This window comes from Bos grunniens, chromosome 2 (genome assembly GCF_055505025.1).
Source record: "Bos grunniens cultivar Pamir isolate PY7600 chromosome 2, Bosgru_T2T1.0, whole genome shotgun sequence".
Taxonomy (NCBI): domain Eukaryota; kingdom Metazoa; phylum Chordata; class Mammalia; order Artiodactyla; family Bovidae; genus Bos; species Bos grunniens.
This window is the reverse complement of record NC_141166.1, coordinates 102,642,282-102,670,276: the sequence shown is the minus strand read 5'-3', so window position 1 is coordinate 102,670,276 and position 27,995 is coordinate 102,642,282. Positions and strand designations below refer to the sequence as shown.

Sequence of the window (27,995 nt, the reverse complement as noted above, 5' to 3'; positions counted from 1 at the left end):
CCCATCAATCCTTCATTTCATGTATTCATTCATTCAACAAGTATTTATTAAATGCCTATTATGTTCTAGACCCTAGGGATATGGTGGTGATCAAAACTAGACATGGTCCCTGGCCTTACATGACTCTCTTGAGAATACAGTGGGAGGTAATGAAATGTGAATAAAATAATCACTCAAATGCATACAAGATAACAAACCAAGACAAGTATCCTTTGAAAGGGGAACCTGACCTATGGTACTGTATAACAAGGGAACCAGACCTAAACCAGGGGGTCAGGAAGGGCTTGCTAGAGGACGTGGCTCTTATTAAGCACAAAGGGCTGAAAATAAGTTATAAGGAGAAGGGAGAAGGTGAAACGAGGTGCAATGGCTCTAGAGAAAGAAGTAAATATTTGAGGAACAGAAAGTCCAGCATGTTTGGAATCTAGAAGTAGTGAGAGAAGGGCAAGAAAGGGCTGGAGAGATAGATCATCCCAGATCAGCCAGTGCCTATTGTCCAGACTAATGGTTTTGTTCTTTATCTTGAGAGTCTTGAAAAGTTGTGGAAGAGTTTAGCAGGAAGATAAAGTTAAAGCTCATCTTTGACAGTTTTATTTTTACATGAGCAAATACCAGATTTGTATATCCTATCCAGGGCATAGGACACTTTCCTACGTTTTGGTTCTATAAGTGATGGTCTGGAGAAGGGGTAAGATAGGAGAAATGGAGGACAGGAATATGGATGTGAAGAAGGATTGGAAGTTGGTCACCATAGTTTCTGGTGTAGCAGACCGTTGCCAGGCTCTACAATGAATTTGGTCTGAGAATGGAAATCACATTTGAAACATATAATTGTCTTGGAGGGTTCAAATACACCTGAGTTTTGCTTGTGGTTTGCGAACTACTTTAGTTTTTAACCTCTACTCTTGGAATTTCCAAGGTCAATTGTATAGATGACGTGGTTTTCTTTTCTTCTGGTCCACTTTGTCTTTATAAAAATCCCTAGCCAGGATAAGAAATTATCTGCATTCATTAATGTCTCTCTTGAGATGTCTGAAGGTAGGGATTCTGGCTGATGTCACCTGACCAATCGGGATGCTAAAATACATCATTTATAAGTCAATAGAAATCTAAGTCAAGCATGTGTGAGGAACTACAAAGAACTGCTTAAAAGACTGAGTTTTTAGTCAAATGTGCATGGGCTTCCCCTGTGGCTCAGTGGTAGAAAATCCACCTGCAATGCAGGAGCTGCAGGAGATGTGGAGCCGATCCCTGGGTTGGAAAGATCCCCTGGAGGAGGAAATGCAACCCTACCCAGTATTCTTGCTTTGAGAACCCCATGACAGAGAAGCCTGGTGGGCTACAGTTCATGGCGTCTCCAGAGTCAGACACGACTGAAGCAACTAAGCATGTGTGGTCTGCAATCTCAGTTTTGTAAGGTCTAGAGTTGTTGGAGCCTCATCTCATCTTCCTTCTTAAAAACCTCTATGACCCACCTCCCAGAATATTGGAAATAAAAGCAAAAATAAACAAATGGGACCATATTAAACTTAAAAGCTTCTGCATAACAAAGGAAACTATAAGCAAGGTGAAAAGACAGCCTTCAGAATGGGAGAAAATAATAGCAAATGAAGCAACTGACAAACAACTAATCTCAAAAATATACAAGCAACTCCTACAGCTCAATTCCAGAAAAATAAATGACCCAATCAAAAAATGGGCCAAAGAACTAAATAGACATTTCTCCAAAGACATACAGATGGCTAACAAACACATGAAAAGATGCTCAACATCACTCATTATCAGAGAAATGCAAATCAAAACCACTATGAGGTACCATTTCACGCCAGTCAGAATGGCTGCGATCCAAAAGTCTACAAGTAATAAATGCTGGAGAGGATGTGGAGAAAAGGGAACCCTCTTACACTGTTGGTGGGAATGCAAACTAATACAGCCACTATGGAGAACAGTGTGGAGATTCCTTAAAAAACTGGAAATAGAACTGCCTTATGATCCAGCAATCCCACTGTTGGGCATACACACTGAGGAAACCAGAATTGAAAAAGACACGTGTACCCCAATGTTCGTCACAGCACTGTTTATAATAGCCAGGACATGGAAGCAACCTAGATGTCCATCAGCAGATGAATGGATAAGAAAGCTGTGGTACATATACACAATGGAGTATTACTCAGCCATTAAAAAGAATACATTTGAATCAGCTCTAATGAGGTGGATGAAACTGGAGCCTATTATACAGAGTGAAGTAAGCCAGAAAGAAAAACACCAATACAGTATACTAACGCATATATATGGAATTTAGAAAGATGGTAACAATAACCCTGTGTAAGAGACAGCAAAAGAGACACTGATGTATAGAACAATCTTTTGGACTCTGTGGGAGAGGGAGAGGGTGAGATGATTTGGGAGAATGGCATTTAAATATGTGTAATATCATATACAAAACAAGTCACCAGTCCAGGTTTGATGCACGATACTGGATGCTTGGGGCTGGTGCACTGGGACGACCCAGAGGGATGGTGTGGGGAATGAGGAGGGAGGAGGGTTCAGGATGGGGAACACATGTATGCCCGTGGCGGATTCATTTCTATATATGGCAGAACCAATACAATATTGTAAAGTTTAAAAATAAAATAAAATAAAAAAAAAAATCTCTGAAAGTTCTTCACTGCCTGAAGAATAATGTCTCTGATGTTCAGCGTGGTCTCCTTCACACTTCTCAAGTTTTTCCCACAACATGTTCCTTTCGGGCAATCAAACTACTTCTCTAAGCCTCATTATTCTCTCTATAAAAAAATAAATAACACTGGTAGTCATTAGGACAAGAGTTAATGGTGCTGGTGGTAAAGAATCTGCCTGCCAGTGCAGGAGACATGAGATGTGGGTTCAATCCCTGGGTCAGGAAGATCCCTTGAAGGAAGAAATGGCAACCTACTACAGTATTCTTGTCAGGAGAATCCCACAGACAGAGCAGCCTAGTGGGCTACAGTCCATAGGGTCACAAAGAGTAGGACGCGACGGAGCATCTGATCAAACACACAAAAAACAAGGATTTAGCAATGGCAGATCTTTTCTTTATATGATATCTGAGAGATATCTGAGTTATTAATCTTCTTTTAAGTAATGATATGTTTCCTCCTTCCCCAAAGTTCACAACTCTGAAGAGAGTACAACACGAGCACTCACACTGAAGGATATTTTAAATGGGACATTTTCTTATAAAACATTTTTTCCAAATTGGATTTCAGGTAAGTGAATTATTTTTTACATTTTTTTAAATGTGTGATTTTAGTGTTTTTAGTGCCAGCACATCTCTATTGTAACATAAGCCACCTTAGTTGAAATGGATTAAAAGAGCAATTATTTAGATAAGTCAAGTGGCCACCAAAGCATTTTTGACAGAACTACTTAGACAGGATTTGCTCAATAATAATGATGCCAGTTGTAGTTTTAGCAGAACAGTAAAATCTGAGAATGCATTGTTAGAATAAGCTGAGCATAGGCTATAGCTTTTCAGAATGGGAAATAAGCACCTATTTAAAAGAGGTCATGAGAATTTTACAAAGAGAAATTCCATTGTTAATCTAGATAATCTAAGAAATGAACAGATCCTACCCTGAAGACAAATCCTTTAAGGGCCATAAAATTGATATTTGCATATAGTTTTTGAAAATAGTGTGTTGTTAAATGAATCTAGTCAAACAAATGGTAAGAGAAACTAATTGTGTACATTATAATTTATATCCAAAATGCCACTAAAAATTGAATATTTTTTTTCTCTTTAGAAAATAACATGCATATAAATAGGTTTTAAACTAAGTCAAAAACAGCCTAAATGGAATGTGTATATATATATATATATATATATATATATATATATATATATATATATATTTGCGAAAGAAACATGCCATTTTAACTAGTTTATTCTCCTTATAATGAATAATTGAAAAAGACTCTGATGCTGGGAGGGATTGGGGGCAGGAGGAGAAGGGGACGACAGAGGATGAGATGGCTCGATGGCATCACCAACTCGACGGACATGGGTTTGGGTGAACTTCTGGAGCTGGTGATGGACAGAGAGGCCTGGTGTACTACAATTCATGGAGTCCCAAAGAGTCGGACACAACTGAGCCACTGAACTAATTAATGCAGAGAAAATCCAAGTTTATTCCTAATCATCCTGAACTGGTAAAATAAGGCTTCTACTGGTAAATACAGCATTTTTGTATAAAGTAGAGGAAAGCATCCTTTCCTGTCTTCCACCATCAACGTACTCGTTTTTTTTTTTTTTTTTCAACTTATTTTAAATTTGACAAAGCAATGTGTAGTGGACAGAGAGGAAAAAAAAATAGTCTGTCTATAAAATAAGAGAGGTGTTTCTTTGTTATAAATATATTTCTTGCTACAGGAGATCATTTCAAGTTTTGTTTTCCTTCTTGTTTAAAGGACAAGAATATCTTCATCAATCTACAGATAATAATGTAGTATTTTATAATATTGAAACAGGAGAATCATATACCATTTTGAGTAATACCACCATGGTATGTATCCACCATCATCTTCCTCCTCAAAAACCTCTGCCAGCTCTTCACTGACCAAGGAACAGAGTTCAAACTCGGAGCACCTGATCTGGACCCAACTTGCCTTCTCAGCTGTCTCCCACCATAGTTATCCTCCAATTCTCTCTTCTAGTCACACTAGGTTACTATCCTTGCCTCCTCAATTACTAGCATTTTTCTTCCTCTGTAGAACTGGTATCCCGTGAGATAAGAGGTACAAACTCAGTTCTTCTGGCCAGGCAAATTGAGTTCAGATCCTCGCTCTCATTTACTAGTTATGGGGCCTTGGGGTTCCACATTCTACCATCCTCACTGTGCCTCAGATTCTTCTTCTGTAGAGTAGGAATAATAATACCACTTTGGGTTAGTATAAGAATTAAATAAAGGAACATTTGAAAGTGCTTAGAACAGTGCTCAGTAAGAGCTCAGTGACTAGTCCTATGGTACATACGCACACACTGTTCTGTCCTAGACCCTCGGACCTCCTGCTTTCTCTACCCTCAATAGCCTAGTAATCTTTTAGTCAAGCTTGGCTGATATTTCTCCTTCTCTGGGCAACAAATGATCCTCTCATTTGCATTTAATCACTTCTTCCTCAAAATTTTTGCAGTGTTGTATTTACCTCTCTCTTATAAAACTGTCTAAATTATAATGTTATTTATTTACAAGTTTAATATTATAAGCCTCTTAAAATCACAAAGTGTATCTTATTTATCACACCATCATCCCTTAAAGTGTAGTAAATTTCTTTGTATATGGTAGGTATTACCTAAACTTCTAAAAAATTACTTTTAATGTATATGTGGCACTATATTAATGATATAATATTCTCTTAGAACTATAAATGTATATGGCTCTGTTATTTTTTCTGTATTCTAATCAATTTCTTCATAATTTCAGAAAAGTGTGAATGCTTCAAATTATGGTTTATCACCTGATCGGCAATTTGCATACCTAGAAAGTGATTATTCAAAGGTATTGGCAATTTAATTTGGATTTGTCTGATTACATCTCCTATTAACCCACAGACTGGTCTATAAAAGAGGAAACAAAAGTCTCTTTATCTCTAAATACTTGAGAAATTAATGCAATTCTAGTTGAATCCCCAAAGCATAACAGTAATATACAAGTAATTCAGAATTTGGTATTTTTGTCTGGCTATCATCAAGTATTAAAAATTACTTTCATGCTGAGGGAAAAATTTATTTTGGGGGCACTGATATTCATCATAAAAATGTTATTTGCCATCATAAATCACTAGTCAATTCTCACTTACTTTAACCTTTTAAATATTTATTATTATTGAAAATGGAACTATCACAGTGTATCTTATTTAACTCACTTGCTCAAGCACAATAATATACAGTCAGTGGTTAGACCACAGTTTAATCTGTGTCTTTGAAAGCCTAGTGTAGTGTAGCAGTATCCATAGCTGGACTGTTTAGCCTTACTTAATTTCCCCTTCCTGGATGAGGTTGTGGAGGGAAGATAATCAACTTTTTTTTTCTACTTTTACTGGAAAAAGAATTTATTTCAAATTCAACTTCTAATAATTACTTTGAGATCAAGAACCTTTTGTTTTAACTGCCATTTTTCAAATTTAGTTGAGATGCAAAACTCCCTCAGTGCAGAGAATGAAAAGTCAAGCTTGCCCCTCCTCCACTGTTCTGACAGCTGATTATTTTCCAGTGGACCAGGTCTTGGTCACCTGCAATCTTCAGAAAGACATGTTTCAACATGCTGGAGTTTCTTTGCCAAAAGGTTGAAAACCCTTTAAGAAATAAAATCCAAAATAATACTTGATTTGTTCACTTAACTACAGTACAGATGCATGTCAGGAAGCAACAGTTAGAACTGGACATGGAACAACAGACTGGTTCCAAATAGGAAAAGGAATACGTCAAGGCTGTATATTGTCACCCTGCTTATTTAACTTACATGCAGAGTTCATCATGAGAAACACTGGGCTGGAAGAAGCACAAGCTGGAATCAAGAGTGCTGGGAGAAATATCAATAACCTCAGATATGCATATGATATGACTCTTATGGCAGGAGGCAAAAAACTAAAAAACCTCTTGATGAAAGTGAAAGAGGAGAATGAAAAAGTTGGCTTAAAACTCAACATTCAGAAAACTAAGATCATGGCATCTGGTCCCATCACTTCATGGCAAATAGATGGGGAAACAATGGAAACAGTGACAGACTCCAAAATCACTGCAGATGGTGATTGCAGCCATGAAATTAAAAGATGCTTGCTCCTTGGAAGAAAAGTTATGACCAATCTAGATAGCATATTAAAAAGCAGAGACATTATTTCGCCAACAAGGGTCCATGTAGTCAAAGCTATAGTTTTTCCAGTCATCATGTATGGATGTGAGAGTTAAACTATAAAGAAAGCTGAGTGCCGAAGAATTGATGCTTTTGAACTGTGGTGTTAGAGAAGACTCTTGAGAGTCCCTTGGACTACAAGGAGATCCAACCAGTCATTCCTAAAGGAAATCAGTCCTGAATATTCATAGGAAGGACTGATGCTGAAGCTGAAACTCCAATACTTTGGCCACCTGATACGAAGAACTGACTCATTTGAAAGGACACTGATGCTGGAAAAGATTGAAGGTGGCAGGAGAAGAGGACGACAGAGGATGAGATGGTTGGCTGGCATCACTGACTCAATGGACATGAGTTTGAGTAAACTCTGGGAGTTGATGGTGGCCAGGGAGGCCTGGTGTGCTGCAGTCCATGGGGTCAGACACGCCTGAGAAACTGAACTGAACAGTACAGATAAACAATGAAAAAAAGAGCAGTTTTCTTTTTTTCCTGGAGGAATTACAAGCTGTATATCTCTTATTTATTTTTTCAATATCTATTATTAAGAAAAAAACTATGCTCAAAAAAAAGCAAGCATTTTACAAGAAACTATATGATGTTTAAAAATAAAATAAAATTTAAAAAGAATAAATAAATAAAGTGAGGTTGATACATTGATGACAAAAAAAAAAAAAGAAACTATATGATGGAGAAAATTAGCTTTACCCAGTTTTATGGGATATTATAATTATTACTCAGGTACAGGGTAATCCTTACAGGACTTGGAAATTGTAGTGATTTTACTTCAATCAAGGTTAAGTAGAAAGGGAACAAATTTAGAATACAGAGTGTTAGAGAAAAGCTTTTTATATTAAGAAATGTCTTTGGATATACTTTTTATGGAGTAAGGGTTGAATCACTGCTGAGATTAGTTCTGGAATTTGGATGAACAGCACAGAAGTCTACAGTAAAACTCTTTAAATGACACTCATTTGGAATTAAAACATCTCTTTCCTAGTGCTTTGTGAAAACAGTTCTTTTATAATTCTGAACCTTGAACTGAGTGATCTATGATTCTACCTTATTGACCTGAGCCTCTTGTGAATCGTAATTTGTCTTTGCCTCTTTTCTTCCTGACAGCTTTGGAGATACTCTTACACAGCAACATATCACATCTACGACCTTACAAACGGGTAAAATGTCATGTCTTTTTATTAACACAACTTCAATCTCATATAGAGCCTCCAGACTCTAATTTGAGATTGACTGTGTTATCTTATTTCTAATCTTAGTTTCTTATGTCTTTATAATAAACATATACCTATGCAACTTAAGAAATTCAAAGAAATACTTCCTTGGAATATTCACCTGTTTTCATTTGACTGATATCTTACATTTTTATACAAAACATAGTTTTGTTTTTCCTACTTTTGAACACCTAATTATAAATTTCTAGTTTATGAAAGTAAACATATCTATAAAAGTACCAAAAATGCATGGGAATGATACATGGGGAGAGGGGCTCCTTCAATGGAATGAAGCAGAACAGAGGGAAATGTAGCATTTAATCTAAATTTAATTAATTTTATGCTAACTGTTTTTAAATGTAAAATGTTAATATTTTTAATTTAGATGAGTAAATTATCATCTATTATATTATTTTCTGTATCTCTGAGTTTAATTTTTTGAAATATTTACAGCTTAAAAAAAATTAAAAGAATGAGTAGGTAGGCAAAGGACTGAGGGAGAGAATTTCTGACAGAAGCAACAACATGAAAGACCTAAAAAGAAAGGGAGAGCACAGAGTGTTCAGGAAATTCAAAGTAGGTCAGTTGAGTTGAAATTGGAGGAGGGCATGCTTACTAATAGGAGGTGGTGTAAGGTTGGGAAGGAATTGAGGCCAGAAATCATGCGCCAAATAATAATAAGGAAACCATTAAGAAGAGTTTAGTTCTCATCCTGATGACAATAGGGAATCACTGAATGGTTTTAAATGGGAAATGACATGATCAGATTTGCACTTAAGAAAAATCACTCTAAATATGGGCAATGAATTGGTTTAGTTACTCATCTTAATGTGATATCCTATTTGCTGTTATATAAAAGGGAAAATAATTATATGGCTTGAAAAGGTATTAAAAATCTTACAGCCTATTTCCTCTTTTGTCCAGTAAAAGCACAAAAGTTTAAAGACAACTATCTTTCTACTTCTTTTAAATTCTTTCTACTTCTTTTAGAAAAGAATAACTCTGATCTTCTTAAACTGTCAAATTAAGAAATAGGATCTGCTATATAATGTAGACTCTAAATCCATCCAATACACTCTTGAATCTTTTCCTCTGTATCCCCATTGTTACCAAAGTCAAGAAGTGTTTATTGAGCAACTCTTAGATGGGCTTCTCCAATGGCTCACTGGGTGAAGAATCTGCCTGCAATGCAGGAGACAGAGGAGTCAGTCCCTGGATAGGGAAGATCCCCTGGGTAAGGAAATGCAACCCACTCCAGTATTCTTACCTGGAAAATCCCATGGTCAGAGGAGCCTGGTGGGCTACAGTTCAAAGGGTGGAAAAGGATCAGACGCAAGTGAGCTCAAGCACAGACGGCATATGACAGGGAGACACAAATGAGTTTGAGGTGGTAACCCTATTACCAAAATCTTTAGACTAGTGAAATGGAAACCTTACCCTTTCAGTAGACTTTCTCAAGGCTTTAATCATTTCCTTGTTTTTCTTTTAATCATTTTAAAGTTCTCCAAGTCCTATCTCTGTGGAGGTTCACCGAATTAAATAACATTCCAAAAGAAGATGACAATACTAGTATTTTAATCATGGTTTCTATAAACTTCATGGCCTAGAAGCATTTTAAATATTTAGCTTTTGTGAAGTGAATTTAATCAAGCCATTGTCTGTTTGTTTTCCTGCACAACTATCTAATTTGCCAGATTGTTTTTTGGTCAGGTAAATACACCATAATTTAAGGAGTGAAGAATGACAAATTTGTTGAAATTCAAGGCAAGACTGAATATCATTCATTCCAAGTCTTCTATGTGCCTCTGAAAATTTTATTTAAAAAATCTACCTTAGAGAAGATGAGGATAGTTCTGGTTTCAAGCAAGGGAAGGGTAACTGAAGAGATGAAAGCCTTTGTAAAGAACCGTCCTCCATTTTCTCTCACACTGTAAAACAGACAATGGCTGCTGTGGTGGCTTGCCAGCTGTGAAGAGACTGTGGGCTGAGATTTTCAGCTTGTCTGCATGATTGCGTAGATGATTCCATGGGATATGGAAACCTAAAGCAATGTTACGATGTCAAGGTAACATGGACACTGATTTGAGACAGAGCAGTAAATTGGGGCAAATGTCTTCTCTTCTGAGACATTCTTTTTCCTCTGCCCTCCTATGTTGATCTGTTCCGAACATTCTAGTGGCCTGGTGCTTATAAAATGCCTTCTACGATCAGGATCCCCACTGCAACACCAAGATTCTTCCTCTGTGGGCATCACTTTTTCTACAGTCAAAGCTGATCTGTCCAGTGCCGTGTTCCCTCATTGTTTGCTAGGCCGCAGCATACTTTATGTTTGCTAGGCCGCATCATACTTTGTGATGTAGTAAGTTAAATCAAGGTAACATGTGTTATAAGTGTTTACAAGAGTCCAAACTTTAAAATGATGGGAAAAATAGAAACAGCAAGCCTATGTCAGGTTGGAGAGATGTTTTTGGAGGGGGCAAACAAGGAGTCTTCCTTCAGATGCCTCACATTATACCTTGGAGGCAGGTCTTGTTTTGCATCTCCACACAAGCATTCTTGATGAAACTATTCATTTCAAGAAGATAATAGTCAAAATTTAAACAAGACATCCTATGACTCTAACACTTATAAAAGTCTGAACATACTCTTGCTGAAGAACTACAAAGTCTCCATGGTGCAAGTCAGTCAACTGAGTATTTGCAGGATGACTTAAGCATCAAAGTGAGATTTTGGGCCAATAGTATATTTGAAATTGGGCTTCCCAGGGGGCGCTAGTAGGAAAGAACACGCCTGCCAATGCGGGAGACATAAGAGATGTGGGTTTGATCCTTGGGTTGAGAATATCCCCTGAAGGACAGCATGGAAACTCACTCCAGTATTCTTGCCTGGAGAATCCCATGGACAGATGGAGGCTGGCAGGCTACAGTCCATAGGGTCACAAAGAGTCGGACATGACTAAAGCGACTTAGCGCACAAGCATGCATATTTGAAATTTCCCCATGGGTGGAGGACTTTCAAGCTTAAGGCATACTGCCCAGTATATGATCTGTTTTTCAGTTTAGCTTGAGATCAGATGTTCCTTTCCTTTTCTGATTTCAAGTCAGATCCCTGGGGAGATTGTCAAATGGCATCTTATTTTCAAAAATTTGAAATGCATATGCATTCACAGGGATGGGGGTTGTGAATGAAAATGTGGAAGAGTACATATTAAACTTTAGCACAATTATAGAATTTCAGAGCTGGAAGTCTCTTCAGCGACCATTTCAGCCTGGTGTGTACAAATTTTACAGTTCTGAGGGTTAAGAGACTTGAGTTTAATGAGGGGTCTGCCAAGAACTAGCAATGTTATTTTTTAAAAGTCCTATCATTTCTCTAATCTTAAGTTTATTTTCACAAGACTAGGGAGATTCAATTAGATAATTTCTAGAGGTATTTCCACTTAGTCTATAAACATTTAATCCATTCACCTCAGTATAAAAGGTCAGAAAACTGAGATCCAGAGACATTAAATGACCTGTGAACTAGTTAAGAACTGCAACTACTGCCCCATGTCTTCTGTCTCATGTTATATCACATTCTTTCTATAGGTTTGCAGAAGCATAGATGATGATGCATTATTTTTATTTTTTTAAATTTTTTCTTTTTATACCTATTATTTGCACTGAACAGCAAAATTCATTTATTTGTTTTTTTTCTTTCTTTCTTTTCTTCCAGGGAGTTTATAAGAAGAAATGAGCTTCCTCGTCCAATTCAGTATTTATGCTGGTCGCCTGTTGGGAGTAAATTAGTAAGTGTTTAAATTATAGAAGTGTTTAATCATTTAAATAAAAGAGGAGCCATTTGATTTTGGCCTTTGTTAAATTTCCCTGCCTGAAAAAAAATACATTTATGACTATTTTAAGTGGTTAAAAATGGGAAGAGTTTAGATAAATTGAAACCCATCTGAGAATTCCGCAAAATCTCAAGCTCATGGATAGACTTCTTTAAATATCGCAGTCAAAAACTTTATCCTCATACCCAGCCAGAATGCGTTGTGCCAGAAAGCTCAGGAAAAATATGGTTTTCACAAGTTTCCCAGACTAGCTTCAGACAACATGAAATTTTGTCCAAGCTCTTATTTAAGGACTCTAAATAAAGATTAGATCTGGCTAGCTATTAATATTCAGAGATTTATTTGACTTTCTGTTAATATACACAATTATTTATTTACTTAATAAAAGCAACTAATATAATAGCAGACATTATTCTTTATTTAATATATAGACTTTAAAATCATAACTTTTATATGTTAAAAATCATAATGTTAATGTGAGTTGGTTGGTATTTTTTGACCTGTTAAAATGGTATCTTAGTTGCAAGTCTTTTCATATCTGGATTATCACTCTTTTTAAAAGTATTAGGTGAATAATTAACACAAATATGCAAACTTTATTGTGTTTCTTATGAAGTTTCTCCTTATTAACTAACTTACCACCACTTCTAGGCATATGTCTATCAAAACAATATCTATCTGAAACAAAGACCAGAAGACCCACCTTTTCAAATAACATATAATGGAAAAGAAAATAAAATATTTAATGGAATCCCAGACTGGGTTTATGAAGGTACATCGTATTCTTTTTCTTCTGCTGCGGTTAGGCTTTTAATTGAAAATAATCACACGCATTTAGTAACATTTAGATGAGTGGTATGTTACTGTGATGAGGGTGGCATTTCTGAAAGCTGTTATCAGGTTATGAACAGGACGTACATATTCTGAAAGAACGAAATCTTGTTATCAGACTGGTGGAATTTATTTTCATGAGCATTATAAAGCAGTAGTAATAATTTATATTCTAAGAAGTATATGGTCCTTAGAAGCAGTGTGAGTATATTTTTCTCAGGTTTATTTTTTCTTGCAAAATAAACCTTTTATCCAAAACTAAAGAGCTGTCTATATTATTGTGCAGGAAAATTTTCTTAGTTCTCAATGCTGTCATGAATTTTGTCCTCTTTCTTAGTTCATGTAGGATCCAGGACTTAACTGGACTTTAAAAGGTCTTCTAGTCCTTGCCTTTGTTAAAAAAAAAAAAAATATATATATATATATATATATATATAACACTAAATTAACTGGTTTTTTTTTAATATTCCTAGAACAGAAAGTTAACTTCCAAATTTATGTTGCTCTGTAGTATAAGTATGGTTTTCCTTGTCTTGGCTACTTTAGATGACTATAAAGAAGCTCCCCCCAATGGGAAAATTAATTATTGTTGAGATTTTATTTTAAAAAATACATTCCTGATTAATGTCAATTCCCTAGTACACTAATTGATGTTTGATATAGGGTATAAGGTTACACTATTCCTCTATACCCAGATTATTCATCTTTTGATAACCAAAGCATGATATATATCACATCCACATTATTAAATTATTTCAGTTAATAAATGGCTATATACAATGTATTTTGAAGTATTTACAATTATTTTGAGTAAGCCATCTTAGTAACTAATAATAATATGCTAGTATTTATTTTTCAGAGGAAATGCTTGCTACAAAATATGCTCTCTGGTGGTCTCCTAATGGAAAATTTTTGGCGTATGCAGAATTTAATGACACAGAGATACCAGTTATTGCCTATTCCTATTATGGTGATGAACAATATCCTAGAACAATAAATATTCCATACCCAAAGGTATGTGGAATACTTTTAGCAGATGCTTCCATTTCCTTGCTGTCAAAATGAGCAACCAATACCGTGAATAGAGGTGGGATCAACAAGTTTGGAGAGCTTCTTATCCTTGTGCATTGTAAGGCAAACATTGTACTGTGCTCTATTATTTATGTGGACATCTGTTGCTTTGGACATCTGGTTGTGCTGGATGAAGTAGTCTTTGCAAAATCCATTGCAGTCTTTGAAAAACATATGGTCTAGATCATGGAGGAAAAACAAGCTTAACTTAATTTTAATTTTTTTCTTACTTCATGCTCCAAATTCAGGGTAAAGTTCTGTTTTGCAATTCCTTCTGAATTCTGATCTAAATGCAAACTAGAATGGGAAATTAAGACGTTGAATGTGATGTTCCTGTCAGGTCAAAGCAAGTAGGAGTTATGGTCTTTTCTGGACATTTATAGCGACTTCACTTTCCCTTTTCCCTTTCATGCATTGGAGAAGGAAATGGCAACCCTCTCCAGTGTTCTTGTCTGGAGGATCCGAGGGACGGGGGAGCCTGGTGGGCTGCCGTCTATGGGGTCGCACAGAGTTGGACACGACTGAAGTGACTTAGCAGCAGCAGCATGGTAGTTTAAGTTTATAAGCCTAGGTTCTTCTTTGAGGGAATTAGGCATGCTGTGAGCCAATGTTTCTTACATAAACATTCTAAAAGTCTTAGCTTATGTACTTCACATGCAGTCCCACCTCTCAAGAGAGGCCTTCTGAAAATAAGAGGCCTCATGAAAATAAATTCCACCAGAATGGTCATGTCACAGTGGAGAAATGTCGTAGTCTGAGTTAATTTAGAAAGGAAATCTGAAAGATCAAATCACAAATTCTCCTCTGGCATGAGAAGTAGAAGTGATTTTAGAAGGTAATTTGTTCTTAAGTCACTATTGTTTTTCCTTGCCAAAGGGAACCCTGTTATAGAGGTCCCTATATTGACAAAGATGGGAAGGACATGCATAGACACAAGTGGATTCTGAAGCAAGTCAAAGTGGCCATAGTGAGAGAAATAGAAATTCCAGATAGTCTAAAATTTATATTAAAAATCATATGAGAAAAGGAAATGAGTATGGGGGAGGGTGTCTGTTTAGGTAGAAGATCCTTCAAAGGTTGTGTATTAAGTCTGAAAGCTGGAGGTATTTGGAAGTGAGAGGTATGATCCTTGGAACCCAAAAGATGGAAAAGAACTTGGATCTTTAGAAGGTTGTATGGAGCAGGAAGAGATGAAGAAACCCAGAAGTCAGAGCAACTCACACTGACAGAGAAGTCAGGACCCAAATTCTCCTGTTTCTTTGAAGCTGAAGCTACTGAACATCTGACACTGGACTGAGAAGTGAGGCAACTGTATATATAGCCTATATGCCTAATTTTTGTGGATTTAAATTATTTGACAATTTTAAGGTTCTCTTTTTCTGTGGTAAAATAACAGAACTCTAAGAAGATATGTGAACATGAACTACACTGCCATGTAAACCTAGGGCATATGCTAAGGCAAAAAGCACAAAGCAAGAACAGTGTAAACCACATGACATTTTATTTTGGGGTGGAATTTTCCTAATCTGGGGGCATTGAAAGCAGTAATAATTTAAGCAGCTACTAGACTGTTTGGTAATTGTCCTAGATCAAATTACAGGGTAAAAGCAAAAAGTATCTTTCATTATTTATTCTTTACACTCCCTTCCCCAAATCAAGCTCCCTCTGCACTCCCCTTGGCACATGGAGAAATTATTACAATTATCCTAATAACAATAATAATAGTGCGAACTGTCTTAAAAGTCAGAAAAGAGAGTATCGATTATGGAACTGCATTTTAAAATCCCTAATAGTTTTCCCTATGAATTAAAGCTCCCATTAATCACTAAGAGTATGTATTTTCACTCTGGCTGCACAATATTTGTAATTACACTGCAATGAAATTTGTAAACGTTATAATTAGAATGTTTTCAACAGTAATATACCTAACAATTACTAGCTTATAAAAATACGCCTAAAATCCAAAAGTGTCTTTAAAATGTTGGTGATAATTAGAATTTTGTGAGTTTATCTATCTCCACTTTCTTTACAGGCTGGAGCTAAGAATCCTGTTGTTCGGATCTTTATTATTGATGCCACTTACCCTGAGCATATAGGTCCCAGAGAAGTGCCAGTACCAGCAATGATAGCCTCAAGGTATATTTATCTCTGATGCTCCCCACCTTTTAAACTGAATTTTAGCACTGAAATTTCTTCATCAGGGTTTACATTTGTTTTCTAGCAAGTTTGCAATGACTATTGTACAACAAAAATAAATAAATAAATTAGCATGCCAAGCTAAACACATAGCAAAATTAAAATTCACAAATAAGTTTTCTAAACTGATGTGAACATACTAACCCTTGACATACATATAAAGATGACCAGAGTACTCAGTCTAAGTGCTGCTTCCCTTGGATATGTGAGTGTAAGCTAGGGACAAACAAGGAGATAGTAAAATTTATGCATGCTTTCAGCCTGGCTTCCTTCAAGTCTGGCCTACTTTTTCCCAGTGTTTGTGGATCATGCTTATTATATGTGCACCTCAAACAGGAGAAGATAAGCCAACCCCCTCCAAATATTAGTGTTTTTCACTAGGATGCAGTCTATTTGAAGTGACCTGGTTGTAGCATTATCTGTTTGTGGATGAACTGCAGGCAGACCTGGACAGAAGCATTTTAATTTCTGTGAAAGGTACCAGCATGGTACCCATTGAGATCTTGTCTAATTGATCCTGGTCATTCTGGTTGACATGGAAAACGGGGAGGGGTCCATAAGCCCTGTCTGGCTGGCATCCTTACTCCTTCCCATATTCTCTCAGAACAAGGCTTGACTCCTCTTCTCCTGTCTCAGGAGGTAGGTCAGCCAGGGCCAGATGATTGATTAATAGGAAAAAAACACCTCATCAGAGGCCTCTGCCGGACTTTGCCAAGGTGAATCCACTCTCGGATAATCAAACATTCTTTTTTTTTTTCAATTATCCATTATTCCCCACCCTAATCTGGTTGATGAAAACTGGACTAAATATATCTGATTTTTTTATGCATCATTCTCCTCCAGAGGCAAGTGGAACAAAAGAAAGCATCATTTGTGCATCCGTAATATACTAACTATGTAATAATATCTAACATTTTTTGAGCACTCACTATGTTGTATGTATAGTTTGTAAGCACTTTAAGCATTCTTAGTAAATCTTTACAGCAACCTTTCATACTGGTAATGTTAGTATTCCCATATTATATAGAAACAGAGGCACAGATATGTTAGTCAAGGTAGTATAACTAGTAGGAGATAAAGCCAGACTCTGAACCAGAGATCCCTTGTAGCTCTGTGATTCCTTTTACAACAAGGTCCAACATTTTGTGGTTTATTTACATTGTTGTTCTCTACACATTCACCCTCAGGGCCAAGTAATCATTGCTTCCTTTCACCAACATCCACTTTGTGCCAAGCACTGTTTGAGTTACTTTGCATACACTATCTCTGATTATTATACTAACTCAAATTTCAACCCCTGACCTGTAGCTAAAACTTAGCTTCCAACACAAACCTGCCTGGAAATAAAGGTGGTCTTTTATCCACTTAGCTCTCTGTTAATTAGTTAAAAAGTGAAAACTTGAGTTCAGCTATGGAAAAATAGGCAATTTAATGCTTTTGTCCTGTAAGTTGGCCAATAACTTTGGCCTTGTGTATTAATTTTTTTCCTAAGATATTAAAATCCCAACTGGGGAGAAAATTCAATTATAAAATCATTCTATTAGATCAGTGAACTCTTATATGTTCTCTAAAACTTAGCAGGTGTATTTAAATTTTTAATGTTTAAAAGAATATTTTGCCTTCCTTACCTGTGGCTTAAGTGTTTCAGAATAATAAAATATGTCCTTTAGAAAACACAAATTAAGAAATTATTTGAATGTGATATTGATTTATAGTTGTGACTTTCTGTTTTGATTTGTTTGCAGTGATTATTATTTCAGTTGGCTCACATGGGTTACTGATGATCGAATATGTTTGCAGTGGCTAAAAAGAATCCAAAATGTTTCAGTGTTGTCTACATGTGATTTCAGGGAAGACTGGCAGACATGGAACTGTCCAAAGGTATGTTGCATTAAAACCACAGAGGTATATTTCTGAAGATAAAAGTACAAGAGTGGGGACTTATCTATAGCTAATATTTTATATTATAAAGCAGAATTACTGCATTCAACTCCTGATTGCTTTGCAAAAAACACTATTTGAAGGTTCGTTATTTTTATTAAACCAGTAAGATACTTTTTGTTTTCTTGAATGACTTTGCATTGAAACTGAATAGAGAAAAAGATTAAATGACAATGCCATACTGGGAAAATCAGGTATCTGGTTTTGAATTAGGATGGAAGTCCATCCTTTTAAGATTATAAAATTGTCAGTCCAAAAAAGCAAAATAATGATGATAAAAATAAAAGATGGGTCCATTAAAGAAGTAGATGTGTTCTATTCAAAAGAATTAGAGAAAAATGCAAATGGTGATGTTTGCATTTGCAAATGCAAACGTTCTATTCAATGTCAAAATTGAAAAATAAGAATTCCAAAGTAAACAAATATTATCAAAGGAAAGCCAAACACTTCTATTTGAAAATCAAAAGTAGGTAACTGAGAATGATATGAAACAGCTTTAATTATCCTGCTATCCTGTTATCTTTGCAGAGTACTCAATACTGTGCTAATTTTAGGGAGAAAAAACTAGGCACAGATTTATTGTTGAGTTTTAATTGTTTTTATTGCTCAAATCCAAACATAATCTGTTGAATTAATGAGTCAGAAAGCTACTTCTCCAATCGGAAAGCTTCAAAATAGGCCTGTTCTTAAGTACTCCTATTAGAGACTAAGAAACACAAAATGTTTTCTTTAAATAGGAAATTTGATGGGTACATTTCATGAGACATCTAATTATGAAGAAATGTTTCATTAAACCAAATATAGAATAAACCTATTTTATAAAGTAAGAAAAAAAGCACAGAGCAATCAAAGTAAAACACTAAATTCCATCTAGAAATTAGGACATTATGTTTTGCAAGAAAAAAGTCATATGAATCTGTTTGGAAATATATCAGGACTATAATAGTCAACATTACTCAGGCTAAAAATATTTTTAAATCACTACTGTGTCTGTAAGAAGCCTGACTAATTTTGATGGAATATGCTAGAAGCTTATTTTTATCTTATTTATGTTTTGATATACAAAGCAGGAAGATTTTTGGCATTAATGCAGTGTCATAGGCAAAAAGAAAACATAGAATAAATTTAATTTTTCTAGGTAAATAGAAACAACTGGGTGAATATATTGTTAATATCTTCATTGAATCTCAATACTAGGAATTATTGATTTAATTATATTAGTTTATAAGATTGGTCATTTAGATAAAATTTTTAGCTCTTAAAACTAAGCATTTAAAACTATAATTGCTTTGGAATTTGAATTTCTAATTTATCAAATCTGAGACAACTTAATCCAAACTGACAGAACGTATAAGATGCTCATTCAATGAGACGTGGAATTCCCTGGAATATAAACTTTAGTTTTATGGCCAAAATCAATGATTAAGTTTAGAATACCAGGTTTGAATAACCTTAAAATTTCAAAACAACTGCAGTTTCGAAATAGTCTGGTAAACACATGGAACATATTTTTTAGATTTAAGAACAATAGAGTTGAATTTTCCAGTAACCATACTTATGACTGATGTGTGTGTGTGTGTTTAGTTTTGAAAACAAACAACATTTAAGGTTAAGAGACTTGGCAACACTTTATTCATGTTGGGAGTCATACCCAAAATAAGCAAAGGAAACTGGCAATAATTACTTGTAATATAACTGTATTAATAAATTTGTAGTTTGAGGGAGGAACATCCTTCATCATATTCTCTGCAAGAGAATTAAAATTAATTTTATCTTAATAGCTAGAAATGAATAAAACACTTCACTCTATTAAGTCTTATCTTATTTTTTCTGAAACACTGGCCTATCCCTATAAGAGAAAATCCAAACTATGCTTTCAAAATTTATTATTCTTTTGCTTTTTATGACAATACACTCTCTCATGTTTCTCTTTCTAGTTTACTGTTTCTTTCTAGCTCTTCCTCTTCTGACTTTTCTAGAAATCTTATTATTCTCCAAGTTAATGCATTTAACCCCTCCAAAAGTTCAGCAGGTTAATACAATAGGTTTGCACATTCATGTAACCATCTAATAGTGAGTCCAGGTAAGTGGGTGAGGAAATGGGTGCTCTGCTCCACAGAGTCATTCAGGAACCCAGGTTGATAACATTTCTGTCTTCATCCAGTAACTTCTAAGGATATTCCAAGGTTATTCAAAGCTGGTCATCAACATCCAGCTAGGGAGTGAAAAAAGAATGGAGGATATGTATGAAAGGGTTTTGTAGGTTAGACATAGAAGTAGCATGAGTTACTTTTGCTCAAAAGCTACGGGTTAGAACTTACACATGACCACATCCAAGTGTATGGGGGCCTGGGAAATGTAGCCTACCTGAAGTTCTAGGAAAACCAGGAAGTAAATGATTGCTAATTATCTTAAGTCTCTATTCCAACACTCTGTTACTCTCCTAGGTGATTTTTATCTAATGCAAGAAAGTTTCAATTACCACTTGACCCACAAATTCATTCTGAGGATTTGAACTTTTATGTATCTCTGGCTACATCTGCTCTACTCCACCCTCACTACCACTACCCAGATTTGGGTCTTCAGCATCTTTTTTCCAAACATTACAACGTCGTTGTTTAGTCGCTAAGTCGTGGCTGACTTTTTTTGTGACCCCCAAAGACTGTAACCCGCCATCTGTCTTACATCTGTCTGACAGATGTAAACTCATCTGTCCATGGGATTCTCCAGGCAAGAATACTGGAGCGGGTTGCCATTTCTTTCTCCAGGGCATCTTACTAACCCAGAGATCAAATCTACATCTCCTGTATTGCAGGCAGATTTTTTACTGCTGAGCCACCAGGGAAGCCTCCCACTATGTTACCCACTTCTCATCTATTCTCTTATCATGTTCACAATTATATTTTTCAAATTGTGATTTTGAAAACTTTCAAAGGATTTATTATCCACCGGAGAAATCCAAATTTCCTAATTGTGGCATAAAATTTTCTCCAAGATTTTGCTGATGCCCCTACATTCTCCCTTATCTTCTAATTCTTTCCCACGGTCAGCCCTCACTCAGCCATACTGAGCCACCTGTGATTTTCTAAGCTAGCCTCATCTCTATGCTATTTATTTCATCTAGAATACTTTTCATTTAACTGTTTATAAAATTCTATTCATTTTTAGGCTTATTAGGTATTTTTTCAATAAATTTGTTGTACTATCCTCAGTTCAGTTCAATTCAGTCGCTCAGTCATGTCCGACTCTTTGCAACCCCATGAATCCCAGCATGCCAGGCCTCCCTGTCCATCACCAACACCCAGAGTTCACTGAGACTCATGTCCATTGAGTCAGTGATGCCATCCAGCCATCTCATCCTCTGTCGTCCCCTTCTCCTCCTACCCCCAATCCCTTCCAGCATCAGGGTCTTTTCCAATGAGTCAATTCTTCCCGTGAGGTGGCCAAAGTACTGGAGTTTCAGCTTTAGCATCATTCCTTCCAAAGAAATCCCAGGGCTGTTCTCCTTCAGAATGGACTGGTTGGATCTCCTTGCAGTCCAAGGGACTCTCAAGAGTCTTCTCCAACACCACAGTTCAAAAGCATCAATTCTTCGGCACTCAGCCTTCTTCACAGTCCAACTCTCACATCCATACATGACCACTGGAAAAACCATAGCCTTGACTAGACGGACCTTTGTTGGCAAAGTAATGTCTCTGCTTTTGAATATGCTATCTAGGTTGGTCATAACTTTCCTTCCAAGAAGTAAGCGTCTTTTAATTTCATGGCTGCAGTCAAGTATATACCAAAAATAAGATTCAGTGCAAATTTTAAGATTTCTAGATACTTTATAAGATTGAGGAAAGAAAAAAAAATTAACCTAAATTCCACTGGGAAATGCCTTTTTACCTAAATGACAACGGTTTGGTTTGTGGTAGGTCTCCATGGATGTTGTTATAATTCTAGTCACTGACTTGTGGAAAATTTAACCAGAATTATGAATGATTTGCAATAAGACACAGCCCTCAGATCATCCTTATGTACGCAATAGTGATGTTGCATACGATTTTGAATCTAGTCATCTTCAACTCAAGTGTATAGTTGGTTGACTAACAGTAGTACACTCTGACCAGCCAGCTTAACTTGTTCAACTGTCCAGAGTAAAAAACTGTCCTCTTAATACTATGTTTCATTTGATCTTTTTTTTTTTTTTTTTGCCTCTTAGACCCAGGAGCATATAGAAGAAAGCAGAACTGGATGGGCTGGTGGAGTATGATTGCTATCTTTTCCTTATCTTTTTTTTTTTTTTTAATTTTATTTTATTTTTAAACTTTACATAATTGTATTAGTTTTGCCAAATATCAAAATGAATCTATCACAGGTATACATGAATTAAATTCTCAGCTATTAAAGGACTATTTGAAATGTATGCAAACTGGCACTACTTGATTTTATAGAAAAATAACAAGGTAAAAAACACAAAGGTAGTGATCCCTTCAGCAATTTTGTGCCAGACAATTTTAATGTCTATATATCTAGAATTCTATTGAGAATGAATCATATACTTCATGTTCATTTCTTAACTTTTTCAACCAACTCTCTGATATCTATAATTAATATTGCTTCTTTAAAAATGTAATAAATATCATTTTTCAAAAGGGAACACAATCCCTGATTTACTTAAAATAATCTTGATAACTTTTAGCCATTTGAATCCAGGGAAAATAATTACATTTGGTATCCTTGGTTTAGAGACAACCCTACCTCTCATTATATTTTATATAAATAAGTGAGTAGATTAATTTCATACATACCCATATTTATTCTAGTTTTTAAGTAAAGTGGTATCAGTTAGGGAAGTGTGTGTTTTGTTACAGTTTGTAATCATATATATCTGGATTATTTTGGATAGATTTATTCAGTGATTTTTAAGGATTTTAGTGTAAAACTAAATCGTGTTTTAGGAAAACATCAATTGTATCTTATATCTTATACGAAGAACACAAAATAAGACAAATAATAAATGAATATTGTAAGGATGCTACCATTTATCACAAATATGGCATTGAATTCAACTAACATTTGGGTAAAAAAAAGAAAGACTACTTCTGAGATTTGGACACATGCAAAGAAAAAAGAAACTCTTATATAGTTTAACACATTAACCCAAGACAAGGGACAATAAAGAATTCAGAAGTAAATTCTGAGATGATAAGTCTTATAAAAATTTAAATTAAGATGGAGAGTGAAGTAAACATCTTCAGGTATTGAAAATTATTTTTTGTATACTTTCCTAGATCCAGCAATTTTAGCTTACATATATTTACTTTCTATCTTCAGTTAAAGATACTTCAGTTTTATTCATTAAGAGAATTTAGTTGTGTTAGTCGCTCAGTCTTATCCAACTCTTTGCATCCCCATGGACTGTAGCCCACCAGGTTCCTCTGTCCATGGTCTTCTCCAGGCAAGAATACTGGAGTGGATAGTCATTTCCTTCTCCAGGGAATCCTCCTGACCCAGGGATTGAACCCCAGTCTCCCATATTGCAGGCAGATTCTTACTGTCTGTGCCACCAGGGAAGCCCCTAACCAGAGAATAGTTATTACTTTATTTTTTTTATGCAGGTAACTGTACATGGGTGCAGGCTAAGTCACTTCAGTTATGTCCAACTCTTTTTGACCCTATGGACTGTAGCCCATCAGGCTCCTCTGCCCATGGAATTTTCCAGGCAAGAATACTGGAGTGGGTTGCCCTGCCCTCCTCCAGGGGATCCTTCCAACCCAGGGATAAAATCAGCATCTCTTATGTCTTCTGCATTGGCAGGCATCATCTTTACCACTAGTACCACCTAACAAGGTAACAAGGATAAGTGTGTAATTCAGACAAAAAAAGAAAAAGAAAATCCTATTTTATTTCACTCTTTAACATTGTATAAGTAACAGGAAAAAAGAGAAGAAGTCAGTGAAAGAACAGGATTTTCTAAATTTTTTGGATTCTAGGTCAACCAGAAGCTTGCCTTCCAGAAAGGTAATTCCTAGATCAGCATTTGAAAACTTGAGAAAAGGGAAAATTTTAATTTATGAGTTCACTGTCATTTTGGAGATTTCCTGTAAAGACTGAGAGAAGAAAGAATACTTGAAAATATCTTTAGTTATGTTCTCCATGATAATGATATAGCTAGAGTTTCTATAAAGTAATATGAATGATGTGATTTTACAAATAGACAAACCATGATACCAGCAATCTTATCAAAGACATGATCTTAGGAATCCATACACATTTATTCTGAAAATACTGGCACCATTCAGAACACTCTGAAATGCTTTAAAACACATCTTTTGAAATCTGTTTATAAGCAGGTTGAGGACAATTTTATCTTGTAAATTTTTATAGTCTGTATAGCATAAGTCTTGTAATCCCAGCAAACAACAGCTGAATGAATGAATGAATTGACTTCTAAAGTTTTAGAACATTGTTTAAATACCCTCAGTGGAAGCACATACATGCCCTTTGAGGGAGAATGAGGTCTCTACATTAAATCAAAAATCATGCCAAAATAAATCTAGTGAATAAATGAAATACGCATCTGCAAAATATGATTTTACACTAGATCATTATAGTATCTATAGTTTTAGAATTCTAATGGAAAAAATTAGTTTTCCTGTGTACTAATCTCAATTTCTCCAAATGTATCCAATAGTCATTAACTTTCTGAATATTAGAAGAATTGTGGAAATTTTTTTGAAGTGAGTTTTCAAGAGTAAGTTCACACTTCCCCAAGGCAGCTATTTTCAAGGGGGCCATTCATTAGATTTTATAAGTCCTGACAAGCTTTTTGGAGTCATGACTTTGTATAGTCATAACTCATATGTCATAATGTGCTGCATAGCTTCCTTTGACCCATAATCAAACCAGTGGCTTAATAAAATTACCTAGAAATAACCCAGAAATATTTGTTTTTCAGACATCTGTTCAAATAATATTTATGAGGGTTTTAGATAAAGTGTATAGGCTAGTCATATTAATATAAATTTAAAGAGCAATTTTAGACCAGTTTTTCCTTTAGTATTTGTCAAAGAGGTTTAAAATGAAAAAGGCCTTCAGAGATCCCCTATGAACTAGAAAAGAGACTAAATGGCAGTTAACCTATTAATTCAGGCAGAGAACTAGCAAATACTTCCTTGAGAACTTTAAGGAAGTTCTTAAAGTCACTTCCTTTTCTTCCACATGAGATATTGTGTCTTAATTTGGGGGAAATGCTCTAATTTCTTCTTTGGTATTTTATCAGAAAAATAACAACAAATTCACTTAAAAAAATTTTTTTTTTTTTTGTTCTGTGGAGAGCAGACAAAAAAGGAAGATTTAATCAAAGACTCTATTAATAGTATTTAATCACTAAAATGTGAAGAACAAATACTAAACACATAATGCTTAGAATGCAAAGCCACATTTAAATCATTTAAAAATAATTAAGCCATACACCGCATCACATTTGAGTTGTTGGTGAAATCCTATGGCTTAGATAAATGGATGCTCTACTTGATGCCTGAAAGTCTGTGCCTTTGACTAAATGTGGGCTCAGTTTAGGCATCAGCCTTCCATAAGCAGGTTATTTACCATCTGTGGCAAAAAATTAACTGGTGTTACATCATCTTACCTTCCAAGAAAAATATTTTCAATGACTTTGTAAGTAGAGATGAGGAGTTTATCAGTACATCTAAGCATGATAAAGGGAGCTGTGAGGACGTCTTGTTAAACTGAGGACCACCTAGTGACATGTGGTTATCTAGGGCCCAGGCGTGACTTGCTGCCGGAGCACTTAACTCAGGATGCATTATGGATCTCACTCTGGCAGTGTGAATGCGGAAATATTTTACACTCTCTTTACCTCACCCAAGTTACCTGTTCATCTAAAGCATCTGTCTTGGATGTGTGCAATTAAAGGAGAGAAGATAACAGTCTTTGCCTAACAAAAATACTCTTCCTGTTTGCCTGATTCTACTATCTTGAAACATAATGTTCTGCCCTCTTACTTTCTGTTTTCAATGAAAATGAAATTTTCTATTTTAATCTGGAACTAAGCCGTTTTTAGAGTTCCTTAGCTCTCTGCAGATGTAAAGTGAGTACTTTTTTCACTAAGGTACCTTATAGTATTTGTGACCCCAGTTCCATTACAGTGGTTGAGAAAATGTGGAGCCAATTTTCATCTTTCATCTTGATGGGGAGAGGGAGACACTGTAAAGTATTCAGTAATAAGGAATCACTTGGCTAAGAGGGTGAAGCCTCGTTCTAAAATGAAAGAATGATTTTTCAGACCACTACTAATGAAATTCCTTCCACAAAATTGCAAATCAGAATTTCCTATTCAGGGGCCTCATGGCTTTCAATTTCAATGAGTCAATACCCAGAATCCTGCCAGAACTGGTGTTATGATTAGTGTCTCATGTAAGGAGACAGAAGTTTCTCATTATTCCATTTTTTATTTTATTAAAAACATCAATTTTATGCCAAATAGATAAGGACACCATATTAGTTTCCTAGGGTATCTGTAAAAAATTACCACAAACTTGGCTTAAAACAACAAAAATTCATTCTTTCATCATTCTGGAGGCTAGAAGTCCAAAGTCAAGGGGTTGATGGGGCCATACTTAGATGTCTCCAGGGAAGAATCCTTTCTCACTTCTTCCAGCTTCTAGTCTCCTGGCAATCCTTGGCCTTTCTTGGCTGGAGCTCCACCAGCTCCAACCCCTGCTTTCATCGTCACATGACCTACTCCCCTGGGTCTCTTTGACCCTCATCTCTTCTGATGAGGACACCAATCATTGGCTCTAGGGCCAGCTTGGATCCACTATGATCACATCTCAGTTCTTAACCTTGATTACACCTTGAAAATGCTATTTTCAAATAGGTCATTATCCTACTCTGTTTGAGCTGTTATAACAATGTATCCTACACTGAGTGGCTTATAAACAACAGAAAATCATTTCTCACAGTTCCAGAGGCTGGAAGTCTGAGGTGAGGATGCCAGCATCGTCAGGTTCTGGTGAGAGCTCTCTTCTGTCAACTTGTTGTATCCTCCATGGCGGAGAGCAGAGCAGGGGGAGGACACGCTCCGGTAATTCTTGGAAATGGGGTAATCCCATTCATGAGAGCTGTACCCTTATGACCTCATCGAATCCTAATTACTTCCCAAGGCCCCCACGTCTTGATACCAAATACCATCTTAATAGGGGTTGAGTTTCAATATATGAATTTGGGGGAACAGAAACATTCAATCCATAGCAGTTATCTTCTGGGTTAGGTGGAAAAGAATTTGGGGGACACTAGTTAGACCCCTGGAGAAGGCAATGGCACCCCACTCCAGTACTCTTGCCTGGAAAATCCCATGGACGGAGGAGCCTGGTAGGCTGCAGTGCATGGGGTCACTAAGAGTCGGATACGACTGAGCGACTTCACTTTCACTTTTCCCTTTCATGCATTGGAGAAGGAAATGGCACCCACTCCAGTGTTCTTGCCTGGAGAATCCCAGGGACGGGGGAGCCTGGTGGGCTGCCGTCTATGGGGTCACACAGACTCGGACACAACTGAAGCGACTTAGCAGCAGCAGGAGCAGCAGTTAGACCCCAGAGATACCACATCAAAAAGTTACATTTTAATATCATTCAATCATAATCATGACTTTTATTAAAAAACATTATGTCAGATTACACACAGGATCATCATTAAAAATACCTACAACTACTTCCCTTTGCTGTAAAGTGTGTCCCGGCAAGATGAGTGTCAGCAAATTAGGTGTTTGTAGCTGAAACTACTGGTAGTCTTTTGATTGTTGTTGCTTGGACAATTGTGAAGGGTCTGAATGTTTTAACACTGTCATGTGGAAGCACTCATGCTAAGAAATCTAGTTTGGAATAACTTGCGGGAATATCTACTCTGTATGATGTAGAATAGATCTTTCCTCATGGAGCCCCTTCACCATGCTACCATCCTTCTTCCACCCAATGACCAGGATAAAAATGGAAACCAGCA

The 27,995-nt window shown here is 36.0% G+C and overlaps 1 protein-coding gene across 5 annotated transcripts in view; it reads left to right on the top strand.

The window, feature by feature from the left end:
* Window positions 1-27,995, top strand: part of FAP (fibroblast activation protein alpha) — a 77,866-nt gene that overhangs the window by 14,756 nt on the left and 35,115 nt on the right. For 2 of the 5 annotated variants that reach the window (XM_086369893.1, XM_086369925.1), the window contains exons 3-12: window positions 3,150-3,248; window positions 4,450-4,544; window positions 5,463-5,537; window positions 8,010-8,062; window positions 11,831-11,903; window positions 12,600-12,720; window positions 13,639-13,793; window positions 15,883-15,986; window positions 17,792-17,927; window positions 22,192-22,236. In XM_086369893.1, the coding sequence (XP_086226019.1) occupies window positions 3,150-3,248; window positions 4,450-4,544; window positions 5,463-5,537; window positions 8,010-8,062; window positions 11,831-11,903; window positions 12,600-12,720; window positions 13,639-13,793; window positions 15,883-15,986; window positions 17,792-17,927; window positions 22,192-22,236 (956 nt within the window). Of the gene's footprint in view, window positions 1-3,149; window positions 3,249-4,449; window positions 4,545-5,462; window positions 5,538-8,009; window positions 8,063-10,057; window positions 10,182-11,830; window positions 11,904-12,599; window positions 12,721-13,638; window positions 13,794-15,882; window positions 15,987-17,791; window positions 17,928-22,191; window positions 22,237-27,995 lie in introns of those variants that run through there. The other 3 variants (XM_086369918.1, XM_086369911.1, XM_086369902.1) reach the window with 3 other exon arrangements.